Genomic DNA, 27732 nt, shown 5'->3' with positions numbered 1-27732 from the left:
GGAGACCTGGCCGCGTCACCTCCGTCACTTTAGGTCGGGACTCCTCTGCTTACACTCGACAAACATTCCGCTCCCGCTCCCCGTTCTTGCTTACGGTGTACCAGAGGCTTTGCATATATTCTCTTTATGCCTTGCGACAACCGAGTCAGGTAGTAGTGGCCCAGTTTTACAGTTGAGCTGGACTGAGAGTTTCTCGTGCAAGGTCTCAAATACTGTCAAGAGATGGAGACTGGAACAGAGCCCTGCTCTTTTGGCCACAGCTGGCGGCCTCCCATGGGGTCCTCTTATAAAACGAGCTACTGCCCAGTGGTCTGCAAACATACTCTCTCACCATCTCCCCATCGCCCCCTACGCATTCCTCATTCCCACTGCACATCAAGGTGCCGTCAGAAACGTTTCATTACATGTTTAAGCAGTTGAAAGGATGTAATTTCCAGCAATTATAAATATTGACACAAGTAAAACATAACCAATGGAATCTAAATACCACGGCAATTTGAAACCCACCATATCTAGTTTTTTAAAAAGAAAGCTCTCCTTTAAGAATTAGAAAGTTTACATTATTCCTTTCTCTCCTTGAACTCATATCTCCATACATACTGTTTTTCATGATTCAAAATCTTACCCATCACCCTATCATATCAATGGAAATTAATTTCTATTTTCTAATAGGCTTTTTAAAATTCATTAAAATTACTAGTAGTACACAACTGATCCAAATCACGAACTAATATTTATTAAATATAAAAAGTAACATAGTATTGGAAATTTCTCTCTTAAAGACGTGAATGGGCTTTCCTCTTCTTCTCCCCAATTAGCTCAATTAGTATCCACAGATAACGCTTTTTGCTGGAATAGACAAAGTTCAACATTGAGTCTGTCCATGAAAAATTAATCAATAGTCAATCTAAGAAAGAAATGGAGAATTTTATTTGAGTCAACCTGAGGATTATAACCCAGGGGACAGTCTTTCAGAAAGCTCTGAGGATTGTTCCTCCCAAAGCACAATTACATACGTTTTCAAGACAAAAGGTTATATTGTACGTCAAAGTAACATACTGACAGTTTACATAGTCTAGCAAGGTGAGTAGTGGGTCATCGTGACCCCTTACAGGATTAAGAAAGAAACGTTATCCCCTGAGGAGTTACCTTGCTGACAACAAGAGAAAATTGCTGTTTGGGGGGGGGGGTTGTTGTTTTGTGTTTTTTGGTGAGCAGGCATTTCTGTGTCTTCTAAGGGGATCTAGCTAATGTATAATGCGATCACTGAAGATGATAGATCACTACCCAGAAATAGGCCTTACTGAAAAATCACACACATTATTATGTTATAATTAAATATATTTAGGTCCTCAAACCTTTAGGAGATATAAAAAGAGCTACATAGAATAAGCATAAATCATAACAATGGAAATAATAACATTAAGGGCTGCTGTGATGGTCTAAGGTCAGCATCCCTATGAGGTAAGCATTGTTACCCTCATTTTGTAGTTGAGGAAATTCGGGCTCAAAGAGGTTAATTTCTCACAGTCACACAAGCAATAGGCGGTAGCATTCCATTTCCGTTCTGACCGCAAAGCCCAAACCTCACACCCATTCTGCTGTGCCTTCTCCTCTGAATTCAAAAACTCATAAGAGTTCTAGATTTTTTATACCTTATACTAACCAGGAATAATTTTAAATATTCAGTTTCCCTCTCTTCACTCTGTTTCTAAAGGAAAATACACATCCTGTGAGTTAAGTATTATCCAAATATCAATTCCTCATGTTAAACGTCTCCTCAGTGTGACTAATTTCCTTGGGTGTTATCCATCAGACACTCCTTGCCAGCCAGCTCGCTGTCTCAGTTCTGATACCCAGTCAGAGTTGTCATCTTCCTCAAAGTCCCTGTGAAAAAACAATCTGGATATTAAGCCTCCATTTAAGGAGTACAGTTAATATTTGTCGATGGGTTCAAAGCAGTACACCACCGTAACAATACCGACATTTTTGAAAACTAAGCTCCATAAGGCAACTGAACAGAGGGAAAAAAATGGTTAGCCTTCCAAAGGATCACTCCTTTCAATGTTTCTACAACTTTTTCAATATAAAAATCTGGTATATTAAAAAATAAGTCCAAGCTAAATGATTATAAACACATGGCTCAGTCAGGAATTCTGTGATAATACCATAACACATTACCCATGCCAGACAAAAGACCAAGATATAAGTATTCATTAATGATGTAAAGTAACATAACCAGCTCCTGCTAAACCAGAAATGATTAAAGTACAATTTTTTTTTTTTTTTTGCGGTACGCGGGCCTCTCACTGTTGTGGCCTCTCCCGTTGCGGGGCACAGGCTCCGGACACGCAGGCTCAGTGGCCATGGCTCACGGGCCCAGCCGCTCCGCGGATGTGGGATCTTCCCAGACCGGGGCACGAACCTGTGTCCCCGGCATCAGCAGGCAGACTCTCAACCACTGCGCCACCAGGGAAGCCCTAAAGTACAATTTAAATGACATGCACGCACACGCTATCTGGGTATATCACTTACGTATCCTCCTCATCCAGTCCAGGTTCAAGTCTCTCTGGATCCAAAATAACAGAATCATGACTTCCATCAACATCATCTGATGCTTCTGTTTCCTCATACAGGGGGCCTTTCAAGAACCCTTCTGCACCTTCAGAGGAATATTAACAGAAATTATGCCAAGTTAAGCAGTTTTTACTTATTTCGTTCATGTTGCATTAAATTCCTCCAAAGGCTTGTGGGCTAATTGAGGGCAACGCCATGCTCTGTATTTTTCTGTAGTGTCTCCCTGCATTACTCAGCATGATTCTGGCATAAAACAGGCCCAGTAAGCACCAGTATGGGTATTAAATTTTTAAACAGCACTTTCTTCAAAACTCAGAAAATTATAATTAAAACCTCAAATATATGAACCCATATTTAAAGCATTAAAAGTTGTCTTTGGACAGCTAGGTAACAGTTCATTTTTTCTCCTTTGAGCTCTCCCCTCCCCCTAAGTTTTCCCAATGGAGGGGAATAAAATTAGAGAATTAAGACCAAATGCATGCTTTTAAATTTTTTTCCAGATAGTAACTACTTTCAGATTTTTGCTTACAAAACGATAACCTAACATGAAAATGTGGGTTCAATCTTTATAAAAATCCTTTCACAATAGAGCTATGATATATATATATTTTTTTATGATATATTTTTAAAATAGTGACTTTCCTGAAATGACAACATCTTCATCAATGGACCAGAAACAAAATCCAGGATCTATAATTGCTAAAACAAAAGTCATAATCATTAACCTTCCTTAACACCTGCCTCCCAATGCACCCACCTCTCCTAAGGACACATAACTGTCTGCACACAGCTCTATCAGACACGTGGTACATAGCTCTACAATGCTCTGCTTGTGTGTTGGTCTCCCAAATAACCAACTCTTTCAAGGAAGGAATTATGTTTTATTCTTTTTTTTAAATCTTAACCTAGTACATGTTAGGCACTCAATAAATACCGATCAAATCAACAAATACACTAAATCTGCTACAATACATACAGTCAAGGCTTGCCACACCACGGCATAATTTATCTCTCCTTGGCATAATTTATCTTAGATCTTAAACCAAGCAAGACGGCTTTAGTAATTGAATTATCAAAATTAAACACACGTGCACTCACACATACGCACCCTTATTTCAGTCCTTTGGCCCAGATTCCAAGTATAGTATCTTAAAAATTTATGTTGTATAATTTTAGTGAAAATGTCTGTAGAAACGATAAAAAAAGTCAAATCCTAATTGTTCTTTTTTTTGGGTGTGTTCTACTCAATATAACAGAATCCAAGTACAGAGCCAAAGAAACCTTGAAGTTCCTCAGCGTTTACTAGGATAAAGTCTGAGCTACTGAGTCCCTAAAGCAGGGGTGTATTTGCACGGTAAAAATGGGCCACACTTCAAAGTGATCACATGATTATTAAAAAAATAAGCAAACAAATGGGCAAACAGAAGGAATGAAGCTCTACGGGAAATTTTAATTATGGCTTCAGACTGGCTAGAAAAGATTCAAGAAAACCTAAAACTACAATGCTATTAAATATTTCCTAACTTTAAGATCAAAGGGTTTCTGGGAGGAGGGAACAGGGAGTTATTATCTAATGGATACAGTTTCCATTTTGGAAGATGGAATGTGGTGATGACTGCACAATGTGAATGTACTTAATGCTCCTGAACTGTACACTTAAAAATGGTTAAAATGATAAGTTTTATGTTATGTATATTTTACCACAATTTTTTCAAAACAATCAAAGGGTTTCCACAGTTATGTAACAGACATGAATCACCTGGTCTATATATTGTATATGTTTGAAATGCCAAGCTGAGGTCAGCATGCTTAAGAATGTTCAACAAGGTCTCAGGAGTCTCTTTGAGCCACTGCTTACGGGTATTATTTTCACTGTACTTTATTACAGAACCACCTAGTTGGGAAAAGATAAAAAATTAGTCCCAAATAAAAAAGATTTTCAGCATATATCTTCAGATCATATTTCAAGCAAAGCTAATTATATTTAACTCTCTACCCAGATCTATTTCACTTGCCTGTATGAGCAGCGCTCTGATGTGTGATAACCAAATATCCTTCACAGAGTGACATTAAAAAAAAAAAGAAAAAACTCTGGCTCATTAAACACCTATTAGACAACGTTCCATAATAAAATAATAGAATTCAATCTACTAACCTCTATCGTCCTCTGCCGTTAAACTGGAGGTGAGTAAGGATGCATTTTCCAAAGCTGTAAGAGCTGTACTGGATACATTTTTCTCCCACTGTCGCCTGAGAGGACCTGGTGAACTGGCTTTTAAAGTGTAAAGAAGAACTGCTGAGCTTATTCTTTTATTTATTCATCTATATGCACACAAGTATCTCTCTAAAAGAAAAGTATTTCCTTTCTCTTTCAAACTCAGATCTAACAACACTCTTTCAAGTCTAAGTAGTAAAGGGAATGAAAAAGAAATCCAGATGAAAAGGTAAAGCTAATCATTAAAGTGAATTTTAAAAAATGCTACGTATAGGGGCTTCCCTGGTGGCTCCATGGTTAGGAATCCGCCTGTCAGTGCAGGGGACACGGGTTTGAGCCCTGGTCCAGGAAGATCCAACATGCCACGGAGCGGCTAGGCCCGTGAGCCACAGCTACTGAGCCTGCGCTCTAGAGCACACGAGCCACAACTACTGAGCCCGCGTGCCTAGAGCCCGTGCTCTGCAACAGGAGAGGCCACAACAATGAGAAGCCCGCGCACCACAATGAAGAGTGGCCCCCGCTTGCCACAACTAGAGAAAGCCCGCGTGCAGCAACCAAGACCCAACGTAGCCAAAAATAAATAAATAAATTTATTTTTTTAAAATGCTATGTATATACTCACACATTACACAATGTACAAGAATTAAAGGCCCAAGAGGACTTAGGTAGACACTGTGTGCCAGGTTTTTTATGGTGGAGAGCACAACAAATACTATTTTTTCTGAAGCCTCTTATTAATAAACATGATTTTCTCTTTTTTTATAGGTAAATAAATTATTCCTGTAACACTACTGGATAAGCAAACACAAATCTGCCTATCTACTTGCTTATGAAGCCTACGACCTAGTAAGGTGGAAACTGGTATTCCTTGTATATTCCCCAGTTCTCCACTTATACAATGATTAGAATTTGAATAACTTACCTATCTCTTCTCTGTTTACTCTCCTCAGTGCACTTTCAACCGAATTTTTATTAATGCTTTCTAAGTCAGTGTGGCTACACTTTCCACCTGGTTCTTCCCTTTGCTTTAAAAGAAATTAAAAATAAAGATTAAGTAATGCTTGAATTGCTGCAAAAAAATGTAAACAAGTAGGCAAAGACAGCTATTTTAACTTTAAATATAGATGGATTAAACATCAATAACCACAGAGCCCCATCCATGTAAATTAAGTCATATAATCATATATATGTGTATATTAAAAACCATATATATGAACAGACATATGTATAAATATACGTATATTAATAGTCATATACCTTAATAGCCATTAATATCAGTCACTGCAAATGTGAAAAGGATATATAAAAATGACAGAGATATTTGAGAGGTCTTTATAGAGGAAATGAGCAATGAAAAATTTCTGGGCTTTTCATGCTGGAAATATCAAAATGAAATATTTTATAAAGTTACCATACAGACGGTCCTCGAATTACGATGGTTCAACTTATGATTTTGCGACTTAATGATGGTGTGAAAGTGATACACATTCAGCAGAAACTGTATTTCAAATTTTGAATGTTGCTCTTTTTCCCAGGCTAGTGATATGCCGCATGATACCCTCTCGTGATGCTATGTAGTGGCAGAGAGCCAAAGCTCCCACTTAGCCACGTGATCACAAGAGTAAACAGCCGATACACTTACAACTATTCTGTACGCAGGCAACCACTGATTTTCACTTTGAATTCAGTACTGAATACACTATATGAGATATTCAACACTTTATTATAAAATAAGCTCTGTGTTAGATGATTTTGCCCAACTGGAGGCTAATGGAAATGTTCTGAGCACATGTAAGGTGGTCTGGGCTAAGCTAGGATGTTTGGTAGGTTAGGTGCATTAAATGCATTTTCAACTGGGGGGATGGGATTTCTATGTCTTGACTGTGGTGCTGGATATATGACTGTATAAAATTACCAAAATTCATCAAACTGCATGCTAAAAATGAGTAAATCTTACTACATATAAATTAGGCCTCAATAAAGCTGGAAATAAACAGATATTACTAACAGATATTACTATGCAAAGAAAAAAGTACAGGGGCAGAATATATTCCATTTGTAGTAACATAATGGGGAATGGTGTTATTTATTTACAACCTAAGGTTCATTCAAAAAATTTACAAGTTTAATTACTAGTACATTCCATAAACAGAATCATTTGTTGTTACTACATCTTTTCCTTTGGGAGTTAAAAGGTTGATTAAAATGATGAAGAAAGAGAAAAATTATCAATAGGACACCAGTTACTGGGTTGGGTGTGGCAAAACTGGGAAGTGGATTTGCTGTTACTATTTATGACTTAACTGTCGCTATCATGTAAAAGGGCACAGCTGCCTGGAGCCAAATGAGACAAACAGGACCTTGAATTCCAGGCTGAAAAATGTCCACTCAATTCGTGGGCTTAATGGGGAGGCACTAAAAGTTTTTGAACAGAAAAATGTCGAGATCAAAATAGTGATCTACATATTATTTAGCCATAAAAAGGAAGGAAATTCTGATACAGGCTATACCATGGATGAACCTTGAAAATATTAAGCTAAGCAGAAGAAGCCAGACACAAAGGGACAAATATTGTGTGATTCCACTTACTTGAAATATCTAGAATAGGCAAATTCATAGAGACAGAAAGCAGAATAGAGGTTACCAGGGGCTGAGGTGGAAGGGAGGGTGGGGAGGAATGGGTAGTTATTGTTTAAGGGTTTCTGTTTGGGGTGATGAAAAATTACATTGTGAATGTAATTAATGCCATTAAATTCTTACAATTCAGCTTAAAAATTGCTGAAGTGATAAATTGTATGTTATATATATATATAGTACCACACACAAAAATCCAACCAAGAGCCAGGCTAAAACAAGACTTTCATGCCTATAAGCAGGGCTAAGTTCGCTCACATCTTGTCATCCATAATTAGAAATGAAAAAACAAATAAATGTGTAAGGCCAACTGGCCCGAGGCAGGGGAACACAATCAGATTCACAGGTTGCATCAGACCGAAATTCTCCGGACCACCCAGTTCCAGAACCTGCCCTGGAGACATTCCGGACCACCCAGTTCCAGGAACTGACCTGGGGACTTTGAACCCAGTCCAGCCTTCCCGCCTTTCGAGGGGCGGGACTAAGGGTCCCCCAGGATACCCGAAAAGACCACCAAATAAGGAATACCCTGCGCCCTCCCAGATTCACCACACCCCTTTCCCTTCTTCCCCTATAAAATCTTGCCCAACCCTTGCCCGGGTGCGACTTCTCTGGCCCCTTTCTCTCGGACCAGTGAACCTCAACCGGGAGCGCTCCCTAATAAAGCTCACTTGAAGCTTTCCTCTGTTTCGCGGTGCCGTTTGTTAAGATCCGACCTTACAAAATGCTGATCTAAAGTGGCTCGGCTGGCAGTACAAAGAACAGCCGCCAGTTACTTCACAGGCCCAAAGATGAAAAACTCCTGAACCCAGAGACCAGGCAACAGTCTTCCATATATCTCCCAGCACCTAAAGATGCCAGGTACCCAGTAGACAATTTTAGACATTTAACTTTAAAGCACTTACCACTGTGCTTGCTTCATTTTCCAAAGCTATCCTGATTCTGCTGGCGTCTGCTCAAAGAGAAAAGAGAAGGTAGAGAGAAAACACATAAAGGCTTCTAATATGATTTGCACAAAGCTTGAGTGACAAAGACAAATGAAGTTTTTAAAGTCAAAGAACCAAAGCACTAGCCCATACAGTGATATCAAGCTTTAATTGCCTAATAATACACCTCAGCTTTTAAAGAGATTATTTCTGCTGTTTTATTCTAATGTTAACATCTGCAAGTTAAGACATCTCTATTCACTTATGCCAACCCATTTAGGCACCAGGAGGTAAGACACTCTGTATACTCGGAAGGTCATTATCACCTTTAACATAAGCTTGCTACCCAGTCTGCTTTTCCTGACAGCTATTACAGTAGGTGGAATAGGTATCCCTCTCAAGAAATCAGCTACTTATTCCCTGATGAGGGCCCAGCAGCAGTCACGGAGGCAGGATGGCTCCTGCCTCATTTTCGGCTGCCAGAGCCTGGCGTCCGTGTTCCTCATTCATTCAGCATTTTAAACAATTGCTACTGAGCATCTATGATGACGGCACTGAGGATACAACAGAGAGCAAATGAGACACGGTCCCTGCCCTCACACAGCTTTCATTGTTCTGGTCTCACTGGCTACAGACTAGATGGAGATACCACCAGACACGTGCTCCCCATCTGGTGGCTCCTCCGCACTAGCTTACTCCTCTTTTTTTTAGAAATTGTAAAACTACACTTTCCTATCTTGAAACTACACTGTCTTGAAACTGTTCTTAGACTGCTTTTGTTGCTGCTGCTCAGCATTTTAAAACGAATTTCCCACTACCCTGGGATGTGAACAGAAGCTACGAAACAGTACATAAAATAAAATCAACACTAAAACTGCTGAAGCAAAGGTAACTGACTACCTCTTAAGTAACGGAAAAAAAATGCTGAATTGTAAGACTGAAGGGTTTATACCACTAAAAGGGTTTACATTCTTACAAAAGTAACATTTAAAATTTAACTTCAAGAAAACAGTATAGTTTAGAAATGTTTCTTTTGAAACTAACATGACATTGTAAATCAACTATACTTCAATAAAAAAGAAATTTAAAAAAATAGAAATGTTTCTTTTGTAGTATATAACACTAAGAGAACAGGCACTAAATAACGGAGGTTTTACAACATCTCCCTACAGTGGATGACCTACACGTCTTAATTCTCTCTTATCCTGGTCATTGTTGGATTTCTTCAGATGAAAGATGTGTCATTGATGACAAATGAAAAGCAACAAAAAGAGCTTTGAAAAAATTGAGATAACAACTTCCAAAGAGACAATAAATTCCATTTGAAATTTGCTCAGGATTGACTACAGATGTATGGAAATTTTGTGCACCTATTATGTGGACAGTTCCAACTTTTAAAAAGACTCCATTTAAAAAATTTTGTTTATAAGATGGTCCTTAGGGATACAATTTCCTATATTATATTTTCATGGTTAGATTCCTAGGTAAGACCACAGAATCCTTCTACCTGATCCATAACAAACTAGAGTAAATATGGTTCTAAAAATGAAACAGAACAATCTTTACATCTCTAAAATCTCCAAACTATGTTCTTTTTGATCCCTGGAAAGCTAAATGTATAAGATTCGGTATAGAATTATGCCTGAAGGAATAAGAAGCAAATTTTGATTTGAGGAGTATCTGGAAATCATCTCTAATAACTTGAAAATTGTATTTTTCCTTTTTGTTATACTGTATTTTAAAAGAACACAAAAAATAAGCTTTTCAAAATTCTTACCCTTTTTTCTTGGTGTACTAGGCATAGATTTTTTGGTTTCTTCTAATACCTGTTCACCATATTCTGTGATGATCTGAAAGTTTAAAGCAGAGAATTTAAAGATGTGAAAGATGCTTTTCTTTAGATACTGCCATAACATCATTTAATTATCAAGGTTCTTCCCCACAGCAATAAAGTTGAAAAGTAGAAATGCCATTTAAAAGATCCATGTAGGGATTTCCCTGGTGGTCCAGTGGTTAAGACTCTGTGCTTCTACTGCAGGGGGCAAGGGTTCGATCCCTGGTCAGGGAACTAAGATCCCACATGCCTCAAGGCACAGCCAGAAAAATTAATAAATAATAAATAATAAATAAATAAAAGATCCACGTAATTTAAACAAACAGACATTTATATACATCCAAAAAGATCTGGAAGGATAATGCAAACAATATCCATGATTATATTTGGGGAATAGCATCGTGGAAAGAAGAGGAGGGAAAGGACGTTTCAACTTTTTACTTTTTTTATATACGTCTGCATTATTTGAATTTTTACAGGCATGTATAACATGTAATTGTGTTTAGAAGATAACAAACACTGGGAAAACTGTTCACAGTCAATCTCACATGTACCATACCTCTGGGGGTAAGCACTTCTGGATGAGCCGAGCTAAAGGGCCTCTGGAGAGAAGAGTTGTAGCTGAAGGGCGATATGAGGGATTCTTTTTAAACATCTGCTTGATCAGATGCTGAAGCTCATAGGAATAATGGGATGGCAGTGGGCTCATGGACCCCTGACAGATTTTGAGGATAAGACTTTTCCAACTATTTGCCTGAAACTGAAAAGCAAAACTGAACTGTAAAAGCAGATACAAGGAAAGAGAACAGAAATAAGTAAATACCAGCTGAACTGAATTTATATGAATTATTTTAATTTTAGAAATTCTTCTCCCTAGAGGTGTTTTTAAGGTGCTGTTCTCTGATCTTTTTTTTTTTTTTACTAATCACACTTTTTTTCTTTGTATTTCAAAAAAATTATTTTATTGAAGTACAGTTGATTTACACTGTGTTAATTTCTGCTGTATAGCAAAATGATTCAGTTATACATCTATATACATTCTTTTTCATATTCTTTTCCATTATGGTTTAATCACAGGATATTGAATATAGTTCCCTGTGCTATACAGTAGGACCTTGTTGTTTATCCAAACAGTTTGCACCTGCTAGTCCCAAACTCCCACCCCACCTCCCAACCGGTACTATTCTAAAAATCTTATGGTTGTTCAGGAGAAAGGTAAACATAAATAGTAAAAGATGTTCCCATCTGGAGGAAGTCTTACCATCAGTGCCTGTTTTGGGTACTTTATTACTCAAATCAACGTTTTCACAGATACACATTTTTAATATATTTTAAAAATCAAAGTAATACATACATATGGCTTTTTAAAAAGTCAGATGATGTTAAGGCTTATAATAAATGTAATGTTTCTTTGCTTCTCTCCTCCTCAAAAATCCCCAGGCCTGGGCTTCCCTGGTGGCGCAGTGGTTGAGAGTCTGCCTGCCAATGCAGGGGACACGGGTTCGAGCCCTGGTCTGGGAAGATCCCACATGCCGCGGAGCGGCTGGGCCCGTGAGCCACAACTACTGAGCCTGCACATCTGGAGCTTGTGCTCCACAACAAGAGAGGCCGCGACAGTGAGAGGCCCGTGCACCGCGATGAAGAGTGGCCCCCGCTCATCACAACTAGAGAAAGCCCACGCACAGAAACGAAGACCCAACACAGCCAAAAATAAATAAAATTTAAAAAATAAAAAAAAAATTAAACATCCCCAGGCCTGCTCCCTGACAAAATGCACTTTAGACTTTTCCTATTTTAAACTCCTGCTGCAAAATCCTTTTTACCTTCCATGTCATCAAAGTAGTTATCACCGTTTGACAAGTAATAGAGTGGGATATAAAATGTCATACCAGAATAACATTTAAAGTTTTCATTGTATAATAAACATACTGCGGGGGCTTCCCTGGTGGCGCAGTGGTTAAGAATCCACCTGCCAATGCAGGGGACACGGGTTCGAGCCCTGGTCCTGGAAGATCCCACATGCCGCGGAGCAACTAGGCTGGTGTGCCACAACTACTGAGCCTGTGCTCTAGAGCCCACAAGCCACAACTACAGAAGCCCGCGTGCCTACAGCCCGTGCTCTGCAACGGGAGAAGCCACCGCAATGAGAAGCCCACGCACCGCAATGAAGAGTAGCCCCTGCTCGCCGCAACTAGAGAAGGCCCGCGCGCAGCAATGAGGACCCAATGCAGCCAAAAGTAAATAAATTTATAAAAAATAAAAAAATAAACACACTGCAATTAACATTAGGTGCCAGCCTCAGTAATACTTAATATAAGAACATGATGGCATTCTGCCTTGGAGGTACATTACCCTATTAATACATACAAGTGAAGATATGAAAAAGGAAAAGTCAACATGTAATAAAGGAAAAAAACATATAACAAAGGAAAAATTCAGGTAATGAAAAATAAGACTGAATCTGCTTTGCCTCAGGCTTTTTTTTACTTATACCAGATGTAGTTTATTGATATAATCAATAGGATTATGAAACTTCCCCTATAACAACCAGAATTTAAATTTACATTAAGAGGTTTGATAATCAAACAACAGTGAAGCTATGTTAATATATTGTCACAGAAAAATTATCCATGACATTTGTTAAAAATGATAAGGCAGATTTTATTCAGGACCATTGTAACAGATATAGGCTCCACTGCGATAGAATTTTGCAGAGGGTTAGAGAGATTGAGCTTAAAGGCAAACACAGCATGGGCAAGTGGGAATTTATACCTAATGAACAGGGTAGATATCACCAGATGGAAAATTACTAACAGGAAACATCCAGGCAAAAGGGAGACTCTAGCAGAAACTAACACACCATTGCAAAGCAATTACACTCCAACAAAGATGTTAAAAAAAAAAGAATAGCACTCCACACACACACACACACAAAAAGGGGGGGACTCTGGCTAAACCAATCTAACAGGATTCTTGCTGAAGGCAGACCAGAGGGGTCAGACGTCAGCTGGGGAACTGTGGAGGATGAGGAACCTGATCAGATATCAAGGGCAATCGGACATTGGGGGTGGAGGGTTCTTGATAAAACTGGACTTTGCAAGGGAATGCACACAAGGGTCTAGGAGAAGATTCAGAAGCCAGATGAAAATTTGGCTAAGCAAAGAATTCTTTTCAACTTGAGCCATTTTAAAACAATTACTCATTTACTATTAATTACTGTTTGCTAAAAACAACACAAACCGAAGATCATGTATGTACACTTGAAAACATGAAGCTAAGGGGGTGATGCAAGCTAATGTGGTGGACAACAGACCTAAATTTTTATCCATATGTCTGAACTGAAAATGTTGTTTATTTGATACTCCCTTAAAACAACTTGCATTATTATTTTTTTGAAAAAGTTAAAATGTTGCTTTGATTATAAACACACAAATATACACAGTTCTAGAGAAGCAGACTATAGTTAAAATTTACACTGAAGTGAGACATGTTTGCCATATATCTACCAGATGTCTGAATTGGGGCACACTTCTTGACTTCTCAAAGTGTCTCCATCTGCAATTAGGGGTAATAATCTTATTCCCAAATGCCTCAGGCTTTCTAACCATTATATTGAATTTCAGCGTTTCCTAAAGGTTTGAGAACTACTTTTGGCTTTTTATTATTATTTTTTTTTTTTGCAGTACGCGGGCCTCTCACTGTTGAGGCCTCTCCCGTTGCGGAGCACAGGCTCCGGACGCGCAGGCTCAGCGGCCATGGCTCACGGGCCCAGCCACTCTGCGGCATGTGGGATCTTCCCAGACCGGGGAACGAACCCGCGTCCCCTGTGTCGGCAGGTGGACTCTCAACCACTGCGCCACCAGGGAAGCCCTACTTTTGCCTTTTTAGAGCAGACAGTGCCAAATATAAATATTCAGGGCACTGTACTCCTTACTACTTATTCTTGCTAGAAAAAATAAGAACATGTATATGAATGTTTATGAAAAGGACAAAATTAGGGAAAAAAAGAATATAATCCTAATTAAGATACTGAAATTTAAAAAATAATTTTATTTGTACACAACAGTGGTTCTCCACTTGGGCTACACATTACAATCACCTATTTTAAAACCACTAACGTCCCAGGAACTAACACAGTGTTGTAGTCAATTATACTTCAAAAACAAACAGACTCATAGAAAAAGAGATCAGATTTGTAGTTACCAGAGGCGGGGGGTGGGGGAAAGAGGAATTGGATGAAGGTGGTCAAAAGGTACAAACTTCCAGTTTTAAGATAAATAAATGCTAGGGATGTAACGTACAACACAGTGAACATGATGAACACTGCTGTAGGTTCCATGTGAAAGCTGTTAGGAGAGTACACCCTAAGAGTCCTCATCACAAAGAGAAAGTATTTTTTCTTTTTCTTTTGTTTTGTATCCATATGAGATGATGGCTGCTCACTAAACTTATTATGATAATCATTTCACGGTGCACCTAAGTCAAATCACCACACTGTACACCTTCAATGCATACACTGCTATATGCCAATTATATCTCCGTAAAACTGGAAAGAAAAAAAAATTTTTTTTAATGCCCCCAAATGAATACAAATTCAATGTAAAAGCAAAAACAAAATACACTAATGTCTAGGATACCCGAGATTTTAATCCAATTAGTCTGGCCTGGGCCTAGGCATCAGCATTTTTTCCAAGTTTCTCACATTGTTCTAATTATGCAGCTGGTATTATAAGCCACTTATATACAAGGAAGCTGACCTCTCAGTAACAGTGCACACCTTGTGGAGAAAAGGGAACCCTCTTGCACTGTTGGTGGGAATGTAAATTGATACAGCCACTATGGAGAACAGTATGGAGGTTCCTTAAAAAACTACAAATAGAACTACCATACAACCCAGCAATCCCACTACTGGGCATATACCCTGAGAAAACCATAATTCAAAAAGAGTCATGTACCACAATGTTCACTGCAGCTCTATTTACAATAGCCAGGACATGGAAGCAACCTAAGTGTCCATCGACAGATGAATGGATAAAGAAAATGTGGCACATATATACAATGGAATATTACTCAGCCATAAAAAGAAAAGAAATTGAGTTATTTGTAGTGAGGTGGATGGACTTAGAGTCTGTCATACAGAGTGAAGTAAGTCAGAAAGAGAAAAACAAATACCGTATGCTAACACATATATATGGAATCTTAAAAAAAAAAAATGGTCATGAAGAACCTAGGGGCAAGACAGGAATAAAGACACAGACTCACTAGAGAATGGACTTGAGGATATGGGGAGGGGGAAGGGTGAGCTGTGACAAAGCGAGAGAGAGGCATGGACATATATGCACTACCAAACGTAAGGTAGATAGCTAGTGGGAAGCAGCCGCATAGCACAGGGAGATCACCTCGGTGCTTCGTGACCACCCAGAGGGGTGGGATAGGGAGGGTGGGAGGGAGGGAGACACAAGAGGGAAGAGATATGGGGACATAGGTATATGTATAACTGACTCACTTTGTTATAAAGCAGAAACTAACACACCATTGTAAAGCAATTATACTCCAATAAAGATGTTTAAAAAAAAAAAAGTGCAAACCTTCCGTTTGAGTTACTTTCATCTAGTGGTGAAGAAGGAAAGAAGGATGTTCTTAATTACTCACTCTCATGAGCTCTACATGTTCTCAAGCACCTCTGTGAAAATGCTTGCTAGAGCCAGGTTCAAATCTGTGCCCAAAGAACAGAATTTATTTCTATGCAAAGCTAACACTTAATAGGGATCAGCACTAATTATTAATTCTGTGCAATAAACAACTGCAAACAAGCAGGGCAAGTGAGTTAACTTCTTTTTATGTTAAATTATTTTTAAAATATCTTTAAAAAATATATAATATAGAGCAAAGTCTATTTTCTCATGATATTTCAGTTAGAGAAGAAACTGGAAGAAGTGAAATCTAACTGATAACAAGGAAAGTACAAACATGGTGCAGCCACTCTGGAAAACAGTTGGGCAGTTCTGCAAAAAGCCAAACATGCAGTTACCATGTGACCCAGCGATTCCATTCCTCTGTGTATACCCCAAAAATTGAAAACAGGGATTCTAATAGATACTTGTACACCCATGTTCACAGCAGCATTATTCACAATAACCAAAAGGTGGAAACAACCCAAATGTCCAGCAACAGATGAATGGATAAACAAAATGTGGTATAAACATCGAATGGAATACTATTAAGTCATAAAAAAGGAATGAAATTCAGACATATGTTACAACATGGATGAACGTTGAAAACATTATGCTATGTGAAATAAGCCAGACACAAAAGGAAAAATATGGGATAATTTTACTTATACCAAATAACTAGAATATGCAAATTCACAAAGATAGAAAGGGAGGGAGGGAGGGAAGCAGGGAGGGAGGGAAGGAAGGAGGGAGGCAAGCTAAATATAGTGCTATAAATACTGAATCATGGACATTTCCTGTTAGTATATACTACAAAAGTAGCTCAAAGCAAAGATGACAGCAACTGGAAACATGAAAATCTTACAATGAGCTCATCCTAAGGAAGCAAACCACCAACTGAAATGGCAATTACTCAGGACCTAGCCCGATACCACCAGAGGCTGCCTTTCCCATTTTGCACGCCATACTTACTGGATGCTTAAGGGTACAGAGTTCATAGAGAATGCATCCCAAGGACCAGATGTCACTGGAAGCATAAAGAAGCAATGCAACGATGAGTGGGTTATGAGTTATCATATGAAAATATGTATATGTTGTAATACAAAAAATAAAAAATTACTCTACCTTTAATAAGAACAGACACTGCAGGTACTTCTTAGCTACTAAAATAAAATATACAGCAATTTTGGTCTAACACTTAGATACTTACTAACAGTAATGTTCACAATAAAACTGACTGCTCCCCAGCCCCTGCCCCTCCAAACCTGGGTTGTTCGGGTATCAGTTCAGTAGTATCAGTACTTGGTGCAAGAGGAATATCCATGGACTCAGATTATCATAGTCGGCAGAAGGGCTTTAGAAGTCATGCAGTGCAGCTTCCACCCAGACTGCCTGTACCACACCTGGCCGTTGGTCACACATCCTGATGGACAGCTCTCTGTGCCCCCAGTGGCTGGCTCTAAGGGACAGCCTTCTTATTCTTCCACAAAAGAGCTCTTCAAAGCTCAGCAAAGGGTTCTATAGTTTGCCCTATACGCCCACCCTTCTTCAAACTAAGCACCTCCACTTTCCTCCAGAGTTCTCACCACCTAGTTGTCATCCCCCGGACTTTTTCTAGATATTCTTTTCATTTTAACTAAGGTTTTTTTTTTTATCAACTATTTCCCCCAACTTTTAAATTTCTGAAGTTTGAAACCTACAGGAAAGTTGTAAATGCCCACACGCTCCTTCCTAGGTTTCTCAGCCATTAGCATTTGCCACGTTTGCCTGCTTTTCCTCTCTTGCTTCTAGATCTGAACCTCTTGAAAGAAAGGCTGCAGACATCAAACACTTCACCCCTAAACACATCAACATGTATCTCCTATGAGCAAGGACACTCTCCCTCATGAACACAACACCATTATCACATCCAGGAAATTTAACCTTAATTCAATACTATTATCTAATATTTTGTCCAAACTCAGATTTCCCCAGTTGTCCCAGGAAGTCCCTTCATAGCTGTTTTGTCTCCAATTCAGTCAGTTTTACTCTTAAAGGAGTCTATTTATTATGGATTATCATATCCTTTTCAGAAAACAACTTGGCAGATGGTAACAAGAACCTGTGGGTGTTTCTCTTTCTAGGAATTCATGCCAAGAATGTGATAGACAACAACGACATATTTATGCACAAAAGGCATATTAATCACAGCACTGTTTAGGATACTGAAAATTGGAAATATATCATAAGGCCAATAACAGAGGAATGTGAAATAAATTTTGGAAGACCCATGTATTAAAATATTATGCAACCATTAACAATAATTATGCAGAGTTTTAATATGGGATAAAGTGAATATGATATAAAGTGAAAAAAGCAGGATACTAAATTGTATATAGAGTATATAAACAAAGTTTAGGGGAAAAAGAGAATGGATGGGGGAAAAAACCCAAAATGTTATCAGTAGTTGTGTAAAAGTGGGTGATCACCATTTCCTTTCTTGTATATCTCTACATTTCCAATCCTTCCCCTGCCCACCCACTCCATCAATGGGCACATATTACTTATATTCAGAAAAAAATTATGCTTTAAATCATAAGGACTTCATACTATCTTCTGATAATCAATGAACCTATCAGTCAAGTGCTTATTATCTAGTCCTGTAAATGTCAACTCAATGACATAATCCAGTGGCTCCCAAATTTTGCCGCACATGGGACTCACTTAGTGATCCTGGAAAATTACTGATGCCTGCTGCCCACCCCCAGACATTTGGATTTAACCGATATGGCTACAACCTGCGCTTTGGGATTTTAAAAGTCGGGAGCAGCAAAGTTTGAGAAGCAGTAATATAATGCATACTGTTCCCAGAAATGACTAACCTTTCTTTCAGCATTTACATGTAGCTCCTCTCAGCTCTGATTAAAACAGTGGGAAAATTATGACTTTCATCTAGAGGCCTAGGAATTTAAATTCTACACTGCTTTCACATATACATTTTTAAAAACCAAACTTCACCTGTAGGCTACAATGCCTGTACCAAACTGTCAGCCCTGTACCAACTACATATATCACTTACCTTTTATTGTTATAAGGCATGTTCTCCCAAATTTCCGGGGGCACATAATAAGGTGTTCCCACATACGTACAAGCAAATGCCATGGGACTAAAACCAGAAAGAGGCACAGAACGATTACAGAGCGTTTCTCAATGATGATGCTTCGACTACTGTCACTACTACAGAAGAGACATACATACCTGGAGAGAAGACGGGCAGATCCAAAATCACCCAATTTTACTTTTCCCTTTTGGGTGAGGAAGATATTCTGCATTGAAAAAGAAGAGCTCAGATTACATCTACCCTCATTCAAATATAAGGCAGAGATATATGTGGAACCTAGAAAAATGGTACAGATGAACCGGTTTGCAGGGCAGAAATAGAGACACAGATGTAGAGAACAAACGTATGGACACCAAGAGGGGAAAGTGGCGGGGTGGGGGTGGGATGAATTGGGAGATTGGGATTGACATGTGTACACTGATATGTATAAAACAGATAACAAATAAGAACCTGCTGTATAAAAAATAAATAAATAAACAAACAAACAAATATAAGGCAGAGAGCGCCGGCAGAAGCTGTCTTTCAAAGGCTGCTGATGATGGAGATCAAGGGTAGAAATGCTGACAGCCGAGTCCTCGAATGGAACATAAAAAGACAAGATACCCTCTGGACAGCTGCACTTCCCTGCTTGGGAATTCAGGATGACTGATTAGAAATCTAACAGGCAAGCTTCAGATTGTATCGGCAGACCCTGCTCAACTGACCGGAGAACCTGTGTCCCAGTAACTCCAGGTGGCAGGCCCTGGTCTCAACCGTTTTCCATCTGAGAACATGTGGTCTTAGGAAACAGTCACTAAGAGAGCTGGAACATATTACCATACACTACTAAAGAGATTTACTGACCTGTTCTCAAGTAGTACCTTATTTGGCTAGCATAAATATCAATATTACATTGAGAAATATTTCTGAACTAGATAAAAATGCCCCAGAAGGAAAGAATAACACAGAAAAAACATGGAACGAAATAGTTTTCGATTTTTTTTTTTAGGACCAAAATGTTTCCACTTACCTTGGACTTGATATCTCTGTGTAACACACGTTTCTTGTGAATGTGATTTACTCCAAGGCACATTTGTGTAAACCAATTAAGTATCTGTAAGGAAAAAAGCATGCAAATCTGCAAGAATGCAATAACGGGTTCGTGGCAACCCCAAATCCCAAAGAATCATCTTCAGGCCCTGGCTGACCTGAGTTTTATATAATATAAGTACAGAACTCCTGAAAATTACATAGTTCAACTAAGATTCAGTGTTGCCTGGAGAAATTCAGAAAAGCTGTGAATCAATCCCATATGTGTCATCGTCTTATGTATGATCTAAATAGCAATTTATTTATGTACTTTTTTGGCCATGCCACGTGGCTTGTGGGATCTTAGTTCCCCCAGGGATTGAATCCGGGCCCTTGGCAGTGAAAGCGCGGAGTCCGAACCACTAGACTGCCAGGGAATTCCCAACGATTTATTTTAATAAAAATCCCACTATGGTTTTCTTGTATTTAACCAAATAAAAATATTTTTTAAATATACAATAAAAGTAGTTTGCCATTTAGAAATGAATATGCTATAACTTTTTATAGTGTAATCATTACATCAGATTTTCATTCACTTTTTCAGAATATTCATATGTTAACATTAAAAGATTTCATTATATTACCAACAATCCTTTGAAGCCAGGCTGACATGCTACAATGGAACCCATATTCTTAACAATACAACTTCTAGATGAAAAATATTTATACTAATATACTCTCAAAACATGTTATATACCATGTATCAAACTAAGCCCCAGTAAAGCTGTTTATTGAAGTATTTTCCTTAGTCAACTCATTCCGATAATATTTAATACACAACTTTCCATTAAAAAGGCAGTAAGTATTTTAAGAGACTATGCTAAACTGTAGAAGGAAAAAGACTAAGAATAGGTGCTCCTGAAAACCAGAAATGCAGGCTTCATTCTTCAGATGATCTAGAAATACAAAAGAAATCCATCTGCCTTCTAAAATTTCAATACAAAAAATAAAAATTTTAAATGTCTAGTAGAAAGTATGATAAATAATACAATTTTGAAATTCTTCTAAACATGGAAGTGTTATTCCTTGATATTTTATAAACTTATATCTATTTTACTCCCTAAAAACATCTCAGGCAGCCACATCTCACTAAGCAGCATCATGGATACAGAAATGAGTCATTTCTAACTAGTGTGTCAGGTAATCACAGACAGCAATGCTTCTATTTTAACACATACAAATTTTATGAGAAAAGTTGCTTCCAAACCTTGAGGGAAACTTATGTAAGTCGGTCTCTTACCATATCTTCAGGAAACAACTTCCCTTTCTGATGTTTAATCTTCTGCATCAGGTCCCCTCCATCACAATACTCCATCACAATATACAGATGTCCTTCAGCTAAAACAAATGTAAGACTCTTTAAGAAAGGCCCAGGGACTTCCCTGGTGGTCCAGTGGTTAAGAATCCTCCTTCCAATGCAGGGGACGGGGGTTTGATCCCTGGTCGGGGAACTAAGATCCCACATGCCGCAGGGCAACTAAGCCTGCGTGCCACAACTAGAGAGAAGCCCACACACTGCGAGGAAGAGCCCACGTGCCGTAATGAAAGATCCTGCATGGCTTAACAAAGATCCCGACAGCCACAACTAAGACCCGACACAGCCAAATAAATTTAAAAAAACAAAAACAAAGCCTCAGTGGCCATGAATCAAATTCAGAAATGCATGTATTGGGGGAAATTCATATTTACCTTCAAATGATTCCTTAAAGGCAACAATATTGGGGTGTTTCATTTTGGCTAACAGAACAGCCTCCCTCCTAGAATTCTGTGTGTCAGAGAAAAACTAGAAGGAAGTTTAAATAAGCGTAAATGTAATACTTCATAATAAAACTGATAGTAAAATGATATTATAGTAGTTTGTAAGGTATTTCAATGCTAGACACAATTTCATAGCACTGTACTCTGACCAATTGAGTTTATCAAACTCCACGAGAAAACATGTGCAGATTTCTCAACTATGGCTATATGCATGCTTAAGCTGACCTCTTATATCTTTACAAGTATAGAATGTAAACTACTCTTATCATCAGCCTAAGTATAACCTGACTTGGAGAGCCAGTATGCCATCAACAATAGTAGCTCCTTAAAGAAAAACTAGGGCTTTCATGTTTTTACTGTCTGCATCACTTTATCAGCCCACTGGTTCAGATGAAAAATATATATACTCGTGTATTACAGCAGCATGGATGGGCAAAGACCATATGCAAAATAAGTTTCCAAAACTGTTTATCCCCTAACTTACTCTATGAGGATAAAATCCTGAATGACTTATAATTAAGAAACTGCAACTGATTATGTACTAGCCCAAGGGGGCTCAGACCAGCAGCATCACCACCGGCTGGGAACTTGTTAAAAATGCAAATTCACAGGCTCACCAGGAACTACACAACCAGAAACTCAGGGGTTAAGGCTCAGCAATCTGGTTTAACAAGCTCTCCAGGTGATTCTGATGCCCACTAAACGAGGTCAAGATTGCAGTGGGAAAAAAAATACTCTGAGAATTTTATTAAAATGTATTTTTTTTTTAGTTGATCAAAACATTATTAGGCAGCCTCCATGGTATGGCTTCTTTCACCTGACAACTATGTTACATCGTGACAAATACAGTTTGACCTTGAACAAGGTTAGAGGCATTGACTGCACGGGGTTGAAATTCCAAGTACAACTCATAGCTGGCCCTCCATGTATGGAGGAAGCCCTCCATTTCCTCGGTTCTGCACCCACAGATTCAACCAACTTCAGATCGCACGGCACTGTAGTATTTACTATTGAAAAAATCTACGTGGACCCACAGCAGTCAAACCTGTGTTGTTCAAGGGTCAACTGTACAGATAAATCAGCACTTTCCTCATCTTACAGGGAAATAAAACCTATACGCTAATCCACAGAATAGGTTCCCTGATACCAAAGGTCAGCATTTTAGGTCTCAGCTCTTCACTGTATGTTGATGTTCCTTTTTTCATTAATATGGCACCCGAGTTGCATTTGGGCAGCTTCCCTACACCCTTAAGTATGCAAAATTGGAAATTATTACAAATTATTCACATTGAGATAAACAGCAATCACCACCCAAACCTTGATTATTTTTGTTAATTACAATATCCTAAGAACCACCTAAGATATATCAAGACCTTGTAAAGCTAATGAATAAACCCATTAAATCTTTTGCACAAAGGAGCAATTCCATGTTAAATTTCAAGAACTTGTTTTCCTATACAAATTACATGTACACTTTCAACATGAGCTAATTGCTTTAGCAGTGACCTTGGGAAGCCTTATTTCTTTCATGGCAAACATCTGATTACTGCTCTCCTGCTGAACCAAAAGGGCTCTGCCAAAGGAGCCCTCCCCAATCACTCTCAGGACTGTGTAACTGTCCATGCTGGGCACCGCACAGGGGCTCCACTCCCGCAGTCACCACCGGCTCTCCCAACCTAGATTCAAAAACAGAAACAACGGAGAATTACTGCAACGCAGAAACAGAGACACAGACGTAGAGAACAAACATATGGACACCAAGGGGGGAAGGGGGAGGTGGGATGAATTGGGAGATTGGGATTGACATATATTACACTACTATGTATAAAATAAATAACTAATGAGAACATGCTGTATAGCACAGGGAACTCTACTTAGTGCTCTGTGTGACTTAAATGGGAAGAAAATCCAAAAAAAGAGGGGATATATGTATACATATAGTTGATTCACTTTGCTGTACAGCAGAAACTAACACAACACTGCAAAGCAACTATACCCCAATTAAAAAAAAAAAAAAAAGATTCGCCCACAAAAAAAAAACCTGAGAATTAAATTTACTTTCAAAAGGCAGAATTAATTCAAAGTAGCTCTAATCACCATGATAGGATGACTTATTCCTTTATTCATTCAACAGGTGGACACAGAGCATGCGTGCCAGGTTTTATAATCCTGAACAAATCTCTCAACATTCAGCCCCAGCCATCATGCACACTCCAAAGCAGATGGGACCGCAGGCCTCAACAAATGCAGGGTGGCGAGTCTTACAGGGAGGGTCATGCTGGTCCTCGGCAGAGGTATCCTGGGGAGTTAGGAAGATGATATTTAGGCTGAAGCCTGAAGGATAAATGGAAGATATCTAGGCAAAGAGGAGGGACATGATGGAGGCAGAGGGAATCGCATAGTTAAGAGCAAAAGAGATTGTTTCAGGTCAAGGACTTGAAAGAGGACTGTAAGGCTAGTAAGGCAGACTGGGCCTTGTCTCAAGGTCACTGTAAGCAAAGTTCAGGTTGCTGGATTTTATCCTGGGGTAATTCACAGGCTGTCTCTGAAGGGTTTTAACCAAGAGAGCAAATTTACAGCTTAGAAAAATTGCTCATGCTGGCTGCAGAGCAAGGGACCAGACAGGGGAAAGGGGAGAAGGGCCGGAGCAGGACTCCTACCACAGAAAAGGCAGGAAAATGATGACACAATGGAATAGGGGGGTGGCAAGGGGGATGAAGAAAACGGGAAGGAACATGTAGAAAGAACTGGCAAGATTTTTGGTTACAGATTTATGGGGGACAAGTAGGGAGAAGGGAACAAGGTAGACTCAGGTTTCTGGTGTATATTGGGCAAATACTGATACCTTTTCCTGAGAAAAAGGAAAGGCATGGCGGTTGTGTGCCTGGTGTTTTGGGTTTGATTTTTCTGGCGGTGACAGTGGGGTGGGTGGGGAAAGGCGTGGGGAAGGGAGACATGTGCTCCTTTGGGGACATGCTGAGTTGGAGGTGCCTGGGAGGAAGAAGACATGTTAAGCAGAGTCCTTGAACTTCAGTCTCCCTTTTATATTTCCTGGATGAAGCAGCTCGCTGGATCTCTTAATATATCAGAAAGAATGAATATAAAGTTCCTAACACTTTACCTGGTACATAGGGGCCCTGAATAAACGGCAGCTATTATTATTATTAAACCTTAGAAAGGTGATGCTTTTTTTTTTCATTACAGAAAAAACACTGGAATGAGTTTGATTTTCACAAAACTTACTTGTAGTGTTTTATTTTCATAAAAATCACACCACAAAGATTTATGAGGTCCAGAGAGCATGGCGGGTAAAGCAAAAATTACAAACCAAAACCTACAGTTCTAGCGACCATTTGCACTCCTGTTTACCTAGACTCACCAGGAAACTCTAGAATTTCTCCATGTAACCAAATCAGATGCATGGTCTTCAGAAACAATTCTTTTCAAGGACAGTAAGGTCTTCCTGGATATGACGTGAAAGAAAAAAGTTCTTTGACGCTATTCTAACTGACCCCTGGCATGACACGATTTGACAAGAAGACCTAGTTTTCCCATATTTTTATTCTTTTTTACTTCGGGTATTTATTCTGTGAGCGGACAGTAAGTGATAAGCAAGAACAACCACTGACTTTTCTTAGCTGAAAATCACATTTGGTCCTTTCCGTCCACGTTTTCCCCTGTTACTCATTACACACCTAAGCTCATTAAAAAACCTGTATATGCTCTGAATATGACAAAAGCGTCGCTTCGCAGGCCTATTCCGATCAAAGGCTAATAAAGTGATGTGCAAATATAAATGTAGTATGCAGCTTAGAAAGTGAGCGCGGTGATCGCACCTCGGGGGAGATCCGATCCTCACTCCCGGAAAAGCCGCTCCGCCTCGCATCCCTGCCCGCGTTACCCACGCGACCCCCAGGCCCGGGTCCGCGAGCGCCGGAGCGCTGGTCCCGCTCGCCCCCACCCCGCGTGGGCGCCGGCGGCCCAGTGCCCAGCGCCTACCCGTCCCCGCCCTCGTTCCCGCGGAGGGTGCCTGCCCGGCCGGCCGCCTCACCTGCTTCCCAGAGATCCTGAGCCGGGCGCGTTTCCGGGGGGCGGGTCGGCGGGTCTTCTCTCGGATTGCCGGCGACGGAAGCTTCCGGGTCGAGCGGGAGGCGCTAGGGGTAGCCGGGCCTACGAAGGGCGCGTTATCAAAGTGTTGTTCCACGTCGCTCCAGAACAATGCCAATAATATTGAGGGAAAGTATCCTTCGCGGAACGTAAGTTCTGTCACCAGTTTAAGCTAACAGCCCCTGTAGATAAGTTTCATGGGTACAGCGTTCAGCTTACCAATTGTGTGAACTTTGACAAGTGTGGAGGGCAGATTAATGGTCCCCCAAAGATGGCCACACCTATGCATTATTATAGATAACATATACAAGTTACGAGGGGCTAAGCACTCTTTTAAGTGAGCTTAGCATGTAAAGTGCATAGAATAGGACTAAAGTGTTAGCTATTAACTCATTTAATCTTCAAAACAACCCTAAAGGTAGGTACAATTATTATCCCTGAGGCACAGAGAGGTTAAGTTCTTTGCCTTAGGTCCCACAGCTAATAAGTGGTAGAAGTAGAATTAGAACCCAGGCAGTTTGGCTCCAGAGTCTGACCCTTAATCACTACGCTGCAATAATGTCAGAGACACTGCAGTGGTAAACAGTCTGAAAAGCTGGCCCAATTACAAGGTCTGAAGAGAGCCTATCGGATTTAGCAACAGAAGGTCATGGGTAACCTTGAAGAAAGTATATCAGTGATGTGATGTGGGAGAATCCAGATTGCAGTAGCTGAGGGGAGATGGTCAGAAGAATCAAGGAGTTCAGGATATTTTCAAGACACTTAGCCTTGAAGAGAAGGAGAAAGGGTGATAACCATGGGTAGAGGGAAGCACAAGATTATTTATGAGAGTATTTTATTAATGGGGAAATTGTAGCTATATGTTGAGGGATAATAAACCAGTGGAAGGAAAGAGAGGCTGAAAGTGCTAGCGGGAGGGGGGCCAGGAAGGTCTAGTTGATCCAAGTAATGTGTTTTTATTTTTTATTTTATTTTATTTTTTGGCTGTAGCTTGCAGGATCTTAGTTTCCCGGACCAGGATTTGAACCTGGGCCCTCTGCAGTGAAAGCGCAGAGTCCTAACCACTGGACCGCCAGGGAATTCTCCAGGAAGGTCTAGCTGAGATGAAAGGATGGTGGCTTTTAGAGCCCAGGAAGAGAATTAGCCTTAGACTAGATGAGGAACAGACAGATTTGCTTCTGAGACCAGAAGAGGAAATACAGATGTGGATGGATGTAGATAATATTAAAGAAGGAGAAGGAATCTTGAAAGCCTCAATTTTCTCTGTGAAATAGAAAATTAAGTCATGTATAGCATATGGAAATCTTGAAGAGAAAGTTTTTTTTTTTAATCGAGATTTTTATATTATTTATTAGTTCTATACAGTAAAATTCTGAGTAGTGAAGTTTTGATTGTTGTTTTCAGAATACCAGAAGAAGCTTATATGGGCAAAGGTGATCAAGCAGCTCAGAGGTGATTCTAATGCATAATTGTGTAGTCATCTCTAGGAGTAAGAAATTTGGATTAATCCAAAATTGGGATTATGTAGATAACAGAAGTACACTAGGACAAGGGAGTTAAGGGTGCTGATATAAGGATGATTGACGTGACACACCTCGGTGTCTAGACCGAATATCCCTGTGAAGGAAGTGAAGTCTAGAAGGGCACCATCCATTATGTAGGTACTAGGCACGTGTGGCTACTGAGCACATGAAAACTGGCTGCTGGTGCAAACAGAAATGTGCTGTAAATGTAAAATACACACAGAATTTCAAATAAAATCAGGGGGTGATGGCTGGCCGAAGAGCCCTCCCCACTTGCTGGGAACAGGGCAAGGATCCTTGCCAGCCCATTTTACTCAG

General features: G+C 39.5%; 1 protein-coding gene across 11 annotated transcripts; it reads right to left on the bottom strand.

The window, feature by feature from the left end:
• Positions 1-539: 539 nt before the first annotated feature.
• Positions 540-25878, bottom strand: NEK3 (NIMA related kinase 3). Of its 11 annotated transcripts, XR_009559792.1 has the most exons (18): positions 25164-25247; positions 24050-24083; positions 23291-23460; positions 21716-21809; positions 21267-21364; positions 19968-20051; positions 19096-19163; positions 18917-19003; positions 16831-16885; positions 10746-10946; positions 10130-10202; positions 8332-8378; positions 5715-5817; positions 4733-4849; positions 4337-4471; positions 3686-3762; positions 2536-2662; positions 540-1887 (listed from the first exon to the last, which is right to left on the bottom strand). XR_009559792.1 is itself a non-coding variant. In XM_030882409.2 (17 exons), exons 3-17 carry the CDS (start codon positions 23405-23407, stop codon positions 1806-1808), a joined length of 1488 nt encoding a protein of 495 aa, XP_030738269.1. In that variant the 5' UTR covers positions 23408-23460; positions 25164-25247; positions 25836-25872; the 3' UTR covers positions 540-1805. The 11 variants fall into 11 exon arrangements, 10 of the variants coding, with proteins under 10 accessions (XP_030738269.1, XP_060144053.1, XP_060144052.1 ...); XM_030882409.2 differs by lacking the exons at positions 3686-3762; positions 24050-24083 and adding an exon at positions 25836-25872; XM_060288070.2 differs by lacking the exons at positions 3686-3762; positions 25164-25247 and adding an exon at positions 25836-25850.
• Positions 25879-27732: the final 1854 nt, after the last annotated feature.

This window comes from Globicephala melas, chromosome 18 (genome assembly GCF_963455315.2).
Source record: "Globicephala melas chromosome 18, mGloMel1.2, whole genome shotgun sequence".
Taxonomy (NCBI): Eukaryota; Metazoa; Chordata; class Mammalia; order Artiodactyla; family Delphinidae; genus Globicephala; species Globicephala melas.
This window is presented reverse-complemented; position numbering and strand designations above follow the sequence as displayed.